The sequence below is a fragment of the Nicotiana sylvestris genome, chromosome 5, assembly GCF_000393655.2.
Source record: "Nicotiana sylvestris chromosome 5, ASM39365v2, whole genome shotgun sequence".
Classification (NCBI taxonomy): Eukaryota; Viridiplantae; Streptophyta; class Magnoliopsida; order Solanales; family Solanaceae; genus Nicotiana; species Nicotiana sylvestris.
This window is the reverse complement of record NC_091061.1, coordinates 180,675,758-180,684,176: the sequence shown is the minus strand read 5'-3', so window position 1 is coordinate 180,684,176 and position 8,419 is coordinate 180,675,758. Positions and strand designations below refer to the sequence as shown.

The following is an 8,419-nucleotide window of genomic DNA, read 5'->3' as shown; positions in this document are numbered from 1 at the left end:
GTAATCACCAATTTTTTCCTTAGTATTAACATTGCTATCCAGCGTATCTCACTATTTTCCAAACTTGGATGATGAACCTGCATCTCTGTCTCTTGATCTAGAACCATTCCTCGTGTTTTCTTATTTAGAACATGAATCCCGTCCTGCTGGTCCCATGTAAGGTTCGTACATATTCTTACTGGACCTCTTTTCAGTTTTTGGTTGCCTCAAACTTGCTCTTTCATCTCCCCGTGACTGAGTGATAGTATCTTCCTCTATCAGCAGCTTCGTGCTATACCTCTTGTAAACATCATTCCAAGTTGTAGCAGGGAATTCTCGTAAGCTTTCCTCGAGTCTCCTCGTGGCTTCTGAGCTTTTTTCATTTAAGTTACTTGCAAATGCCATGGCCGCTCAATTATACGGTACACGCGGTAACATCATTCTTTCACGTTGAAATCTATCCACAAATTCCCCAAGTAGCTCTGTATCTCCTTGTTTTATTTTGAAGACATCTTCCATCCTCTTTTCAACTTTTTCAGCTCCCGAGTGCGTTTTTATAAATGAATCTGCAAGCTCAGCAAAAGAATCAATAGAATTTTCCAGTAAAAGAGAATACCATGTCAGTGCTCCTTTTGTGAGTGTTTCGCCAATTTTTTTGACCAGCACCGACTCAATTTCTTGCTTGGTTAAATCGTTGCCTTTCACGCCAGTTGTAAATGCAGTTACATGATCTCGTGGGTCAGTTGTTCTATCATACTTCGAAATATCGGGCATCTTAAACTTTTTTGGAAGTGGCAAGGGAGCGACACTAGGCTTCCCGGGCTGTTGTGAATATTTATCAATATTCACTCCTTTAATCACGGGTGGCACACCAGATATTTGTTCTATGAGATCATGAGTTACTTCTGCAAAGTTAGTACTAAAATTTGTAAATCAGAATTATTTGGGGTACCTGACATTCCATCGCGAGATTCACTGGGAGTTCCTCCGCTGCCTGAATCATCAAGTCCCGAGCATGGTTTTCTATGGTTGCAGTGTTGTTTGGAGGTAGAGTTGGTGGTACAGTTGGTAATCCACTAACGAAAGCTTGAATGACATTGTTGATGTGCTCTGCAATTAGCTGTTTCAATGCATCTTCAGCAGTTTGATTTCCCCTTGTTGATTATTCGTATGTGATGTTGATCTTTGAGGTAACCCCTCTCGAGAGTGCTGGGGGTAAATTTTGGGGTGAAAGGATTGGTTCACCCTTTTGTTGATTCTACTGGTTCAGTTGGTTTTGTTGGTTGTTGTCATTGGCAGTCGACATGGCTGTTTGGCAGAAAAATAAATTTGGAAAGTGAAAAGATTATCAGATTCCCGCTAACGGAACTAATTTGTTAACCAAAAATATATCTTTCGGTCAAAGACTAATTTTAGAAGACAATGGGCTTCTGATAACCAAGTTTTTGCTCACTTTCTCAATGACATCGAAGGAAAAGAACAAGAATAAATAAAAAAATAATTGATTGCAAAGTTAATATCAAGAAAAAGCATAAAAGTAAAGTGAATATATTCCAATATTATCTCAGATGTCTTTACAAGTGAAATTCTCTCCCCTTATATAGAGGTTTACACATATAACGTTTCGTTTCTTTCCATTTATGCTAAATCATTACGATCATTAATTACATTAATGATCCGTTATAATTGGTAATTGTAATTGTCCACGAGATTCTATAACAATTTTGATTTCCCTCCTCATTAATTGAAGATTCATGAATCTTCCCTTTTTACTGTCTTAATTCAATCTTTGCCAGCTGTTAGGTTCGGTACTACCTCGTGCTCCCGTGCCTTTTCTTAATTTATCAAATAAGACTACCACGTGTTGCTATATCATTGCTCTTACGTGTGATACCATGTCAGTAGTCTAATATTTCACGTGTAGCTCTTTTTTACCACCAATACATATTGGGTCTTATAACTGAATGGAAGAGCCTTGCCGTAGCTAGTAAAATTGTTGCCATGTGACCAGGAGGTCACAGGTTCAAGTCGTGGAAATAACCTCTTATAGAAATATATGATAAATTTGCGTACAATAGACCCTTGTGGTCCGGCCCTTCCTAGGACTCCGCGCATAGCCGGAGCTTAGTGCACTGGACTGCCTGTTGGAAAATTATTGATATCTCAAAAGATAATGTTCATCATGACTTAGAAAATCTTTTCTCTTCTTAGTATTATTTACATCTACTTATTATTTAGTAAGTTATTTTATAATTAATAGAGTCAAACTAGCCGTTATCTAGCCATTGGAGCAATGCTTATATAAACATGGTCTTTGGAGAGCTAAAGACACACTTTCTAATATTACTTTCTGAATCATCTTTTCCTCCTATATGTTGGTTTCTTTCTTGAGTTTTCTACTAGTTTTGTTCCATGTTTAATAACTGGAAGAGCTTGTTAAATCCTGGGTGATACACCTAATTTTATTTATCACTGTGTGGGCGAAATATCCTTAAGAACAATATCCTTGACATGCCTCAAGCTTTGATAAATCCTATTCTCCATAACCAATTTTTTCCAACACTTCCCTCTATAACTGAATGGAAGGAGAGTTTTGGAGCAATGGTAAAGTTGTCTCTGTGTGATCTATAGGGTCACGAGTTCGAGTCATGAAAACAATTACTAGTACTTATATTATGGTAGACTGTCTACATCACAACTCTTCCTCAAGCTCTGTTTCAACATGGAATACTTTGTACAATGGACTGCCCTGCCCTGCCCTATGACTGAATGCCAATGGTTTCCAATTTGGTCTCGATACGTAATAAAATTGGTTGAGTGCATTATTTTACAAAAGTCCCTTTCGAAGCTTTTGTTTTCTTGCCCATCTTAAAGTAGTAGTGCCCAATATTTTTCTCATTTATCTCTAACCACAGATACAGTAACTTTAACTGTCCAAAAAGGACTTTACACTATGGACACCTTATCACATACCAAATTCCCACTTGGCTTCTCTTACTCATCACCTCAACTTAGTTTTAATATTACTCTATTTTGATCCATAAACAGTTAAACAACTAATTTAATCAGATTAGTCACTTCTAGATGTGTTAGGTAGGAGTTACCTTATATATCAAACAACTAACTTGCAATTATGTTTATTTGAATTTGAAGCCATAAATCTAAAGTTAATGAGGATGCCTTATTTCATGATATATTATGGTCATAGGCCAAATCAAATTATTTTCATAATCATCTACTTATATTATAAGTTTTCTTCAAACAAAACATGAGAAGGCCTTATAATTTCAAAATGGAAAATTCTTAGAAATGAAGTCTTGCGTAATTAGTAAAGTTATTGTTACATGACCAGCAGGTCACATGTTCGAGTCGTGAAATTTTTTTACAGTAAGATTGTGTATAATAGAGCCTTGTAATCTGATCCTTCCCCAGACTCCACGCATAGCAGGAGCTTAGTGCATCGAGCTATTTATGAAAAGGAAAACAACATAACAACCCACAAACACCAAATTGTTTGTTACTTTTTCATTGTTACACATCAATTTTTTTGATAATATGATATAATAAAATAAACTATTAATCAAAATAAATATTATATTAAAAGTAATAACATAATGTAATGAGTACAAATAATTCTTGTGGGAAACTATTGGATTTGTTGTTGTGGAGTATAAAAAATTAATATATGGTGTTAAACTTGAGATGAAGTGAATCAAGGACGGAGTTAGGATATAGTTTACAGGTTCGATCGAATTCAATAACTTTAATTCAAACTTATTTGTTTAAAGAAATTCATCAAATAACGTATAAATTATTAATTTATAAACCCAGTAAATTAAAAAAGGACTAAAAAAATCCTGAATTCCAAAACTTTAAATCTTGGCATCGCTTCTGAAGTGAATACAACAACAACAACAACAACCTACTATAATCCCACTTAGTGAGGTCTGGAGAAGGTAGTGTGTACGCAGACCTTATCCCTACCATAGGGTAGAGAGACTGTTTCCAAATAGACCCCGACATCCTTCCCTCCAAGAACTTCAGACCTTCTTAAGTGAATAATAAACGAAATAAAATATCATTTTTCATAAGCGCTTGAAAGAAATAAAATGTAAGGAATCTAAAATATTCCTTAAGATTCCAAGGAATCAAACCAAATCCAATTACACTACTGAAATTCACTCACCTTATAAATACAATAAAATTCACATTCAAACTCTCTTTAATACTTTTTTCAATTTCCTAATCAAATACGTAATCTCTGTCATTGACTTGGCGCCACCGCAGAGCAATGCGATTGGAAAACGGCGACGATCGGTCCACGTGTCACCGTATTGAAAACTCCGACGGCGGCGCCGGCGTTTCGCCGGAGTATTTTTCTCCGGCAATCGACGCCGCTGAAGGACTACTCGTTCCGCCTCTCAATTTCTCTATGGTTGATTACGGTGTTTTTCGGTCTGGTTTCCCTGATACTGCTAACTTCTCCTTTTTGCAAACCCTAGGCCTTCGCTCTATCATGTTAGTTCGTTCGTTCGTTCGTTCATTCATTCATGTGTTTGTTACTTAAAGTATCGTTTTTTTAAAATTTATTTTAACGATGTTATTGTTGTTGATTTTTCTTTTTGTTTGAATATTTTGTGTGTAGATATTTGTGTCCTGAGCCATATCCTGAAGCGAATGTAGAGTTTTTAAATGCGAACGGAATACGGCTTTTTCAATTTGCCATTGAAGGATCCAAGGTAGGATATGAGAGTTGTGGTTGATGTTAAAAGCTATGTGATCATTATCTGATATATCAGTGCATGAAACTGTTGTAATTCATTTTTTTGCGTGGACTAAATAAATATTGGAAATATCACGCCGAGTTGGTGTTTCAAAAATACAAACATAATACTCCAGTAGCTATGCTGGTCGGAGGTAACAGGTACTCAATGGAATAGTCAAGATGAGTTCAAGCTGACCTGAACACCACCGTCATTAAAATAAGTTACATACGTAGTGTATAATTAGCTTATATGCAGTCCTCTTCGAACTATCCCAACAATTTATACAAGTTGTAAGCATTAACAGAAAGACTTGTTTAAGTTTATACTAAAAATAATCAATTCACTCTTTTTCTTTATGTGATATCGGCTGTTGGTGATAACACATTGTTTTTGCTCTCTAATTAGCTAAGTGACTTGTTTTGGAGCTATAACAGAAAGTAAAAGTGGGGGTTAGTTAGCTGCTTATCAAGACGAAGTCTATTTATAGGCATTGGATATATACTCAATCTGTTTGTTATCATCCTTAATTGTTCGAATGTGTGAATTTAACTGATTTGTATAGCATGAAAGAGATTAATTCATAATTTTCTGGCTAAACTGGCATTAGGATGCATTTTTCTTCAAGGAACAAAGTCAAAATGTTTTGTGGTATTAGTTTGTAGGAGACAAGGTTATAAACTTGTGTGGTCTAGAATATTAGTCATTTAGCAGTCCGTTGGAGTAGTCACCGAATTGACCCTTGGTTTTTCTGTTAGCTTTCGTGCAAATGAACTAGATATTTGGCTTTTGTGGCTCAGACTTCAAAAAACTAGTACAGGTCACGCCAAAGTCTTTCACTTGTACTTGAGGTTGCATGGCCCAAATCTGTTCTTGTTTTAAACTGCAGGTTTTTCACGTTTTATATTCATCAAATAGGAGTTGAGTTAGTTGTATGTGATAGGAGTAAAGAACACAACAGTATGTGATGTGTCTGTTTTTTCAGATAGCTCGAAACCTATAATATGTTTAAAGTCTTTCACCACAGAAGCTTTTCACCTGTAGCTTCATGTTGTATTTTTTATTCTATGTTTCTCTCAAGGATCTAGTTACTTAAAATTCCTCTCCTCTTAAATTGCACTCTGCTTTTACAACAAAATGCGAGTATAGCTACAACTTCCTACTACTGCTTTCTTCTCAACTACCACTCACCATTACTCATCGCAGTTCATACTTCATAAGGGCCCGCTGCAACTAGTGCTACTTGATCATTCTTAGCACTTATTTTGTTTTCCTTATATTTTTTCACTAGATTTTAGCTTTCCTCTGTTCTTGATGCATGAACCTAGCCATAATGCGTAATTGTATCAAGGGAATTACAAAAGTCAATTGAATTATACTATGATTGGCTTTAGCTCTTCAGTTTGTGAAATATTGCCCTGGTTCCGGTAATATTACAATACAGGTAATGCTGCAACCAAAATAATTCCTAACTCAAGAGAGGAGGTAGGGAGTTTCTTGTGGATTCCCATAATACTCAAGAAAAATTGTCCAATTCTAAGTGAGATTAGGTGTTTATTGTAGTAGTTGTCCTGTTGGAGCTTTGCACTTCCTTGGAGAAAATCTTCAACTGTTGCGTAGTAGAGAAAGAAATTCATCCACTAGCAATATACAATATGTGATTGTGTTCTTTTCGAATTCACCAGTAGCAGGTCATATTAGCTGTAGGACTCTCCAAAATTTTCTTATCCCAACTAATTGGATTGTTAAACAGGAAGATAACTAGATGATTGACTGAGGAGAAAAAAGGACGATTCTGTAGGGTTCTCAAGTTTATTACTGTTAGTTTGTCATATCTATAATGATAGATACGACAAAAAAAAAATATCTATAATGTTATTTGACATATATCTCCTAATCAAGTCTTATGTGTTATGACTGTTTTTCTTTTATTACCTTCTTATCTTGAGTAGCCTTAGAGGAAGTTGAATCGTTGCCTATCAAACTTGAAATCTTTCGTATTTGTCATACCCTCTTCTATGCTTTTGGTTTTTAATTATCATATGCTAGCTATGAGTTCTCTCTGCTGTCTGAATGCTGGACAAAGCTACTCTACCCTTTTTGGTCTATCTCTGTCTCCTAAACTGAGGCTTCGAGTAGTTAAACGTCCTTGTCTATTCTTGTCCTGTAACAACTATACCACAACTTATCTGGATATTTGAAGCTCTTGGTTAAGTGAAAAGATATATATCCATTATGGAGATGGTTTGGAATTTTGACGGAGTATTGTTATGGTTGCAGTCTACACCGGAAGGTACACGTAGTAGAAACGTTAGTAGCAGCATATATGAACATTGTGCTATGTCTTGTTTGCAGATTTTTTGAATTTGCATATGATTATGCAAGCCGTGTATGTGAATGTTAAGTTATTTCTTTCTAGTTGTTGATACGAAGCAAAAAATTTCATGTGGATAAGTACTTGACTATTTCTCATGCAGGAGCCACCATTGGTCAACATCCCAGAGGAAACAATAAGAGAAGCTTTGAGGGTTGTCCTTGGTAAGTTTGAAAGGTTGCATTTTATTTTCTCTCTTGCTTTAGGTTTCTGTCCACTAGTTTTGATAACTAATTTGTGTATTACAATTTCACTGGATTCTTTCTGTAGATGAAAAGAACCGCCCTCTGTTAATTCACTGCAAAAGAGGAAAGGTATTCCTTCATTTCTCTTTGTTTAAAATTTCTAGCTTTCTTATATAAATAATCACACAACATTCCTCTGACCTCCATTTCTGTCATCCTGTGGTATATTATGCAGCACCGAACCGGTTGTCTTGTGGGGTGCCTCAGAAAATTACAGAAGTGGTGCCTTACTTCAATTTTTGATGAGTACCAAAGATATGCTGCTGAGAAAGCTAGAGTATCAGATCTGAGGTTCATGGAGTTGTTTGACATATCTGGCTTCAAGCAGCCACCGACATTCTGTTCACATATCAAGAATTAAATGGATAAAATGTACAGTACGAGAGGCAATTTTGGTTTTCATTTTTAGCTGAATCAATATTTTTGAGTCCACTGCCAAGAGTATTGGATTCCTTCATATGAACTTTGTGTATGTTTTTTCTCTAGTATCCAATTCTTCTTATCATTTGGACATAGTCTCTCTTTGTAGAAAGTAGATGGCATCTATTAGATATTGCTATGGCCTATGATAAAGGGTCTCCTCCTTTACCGATTTCTTTTGTGTTCTTTTGATATGGATTGAGAGTTGTAAAGTTGCATCATTTTGCTTATTAGAGGGAAAGGGAAGGTTGCCTTGGAAAAGGCGAAAGCTGTCATAAATCAGTAAATGATTATTTGAAACTACGTTGTTCGGATCCTCCAAAAATGTTGTCAGAGGATTCTCCAAAATTTGATTGTGGACCTTATCTCAAAAGTCAAAACCAACTCACCTGGAATCAATCAAATTATAGTAGTACACCTTTGTGTACTTGTGTTACAAATAAGCCCACAAGAAAGTTGGTTTTAACTTGATTCCGGCCCAACACTCTTTGGGCTTTGCCCGTTTGAGTTGAAATACACTTTCGACAAGAGGGGTAAGCAACCCCCACTTTCAACCGAGAGGTTGTGAGTTCGAGTCTCCCCAAGAGCAAGGTGGGAGGTTCTTGGAGGGAAGGATGCCGGGGGTCTATTTGGAAACA

The 8,419-nt window shown here is 36.1% G+C and overlaps 1 protein-coding gene across 1 annotated transcript; it reads left to right on the top strand.

Moving 5' to 3' along the window:
* Positions 1-4,192: 4,192 nt before the first annotated feature.
* On the top strand, positions 4,193-8,042 carry LOC104220543 (inositol diphosphatase DSP1-like). Its single transcript, XM_009771429.2, has 5 exons — positions 4,193-4,497; positions 4,625-4,718; positions 7,220-7,280; positions 7,387-7,430; positions 7,537-8,042. Exons 1-5 carry the CDS (start codon positions 4,271-4,273, stop codon positions 7,720-7,722), a joined length of 612 nt encoding a protein of 203 aa, XP_009769731.1. The 5' UTR covers positions 4,193-4,270; the 3' UTR covers positions 7,723-8,042.
* The last annotated feature ends 377 nt before the right edge of the window (positions 8,043-8,419 follow it).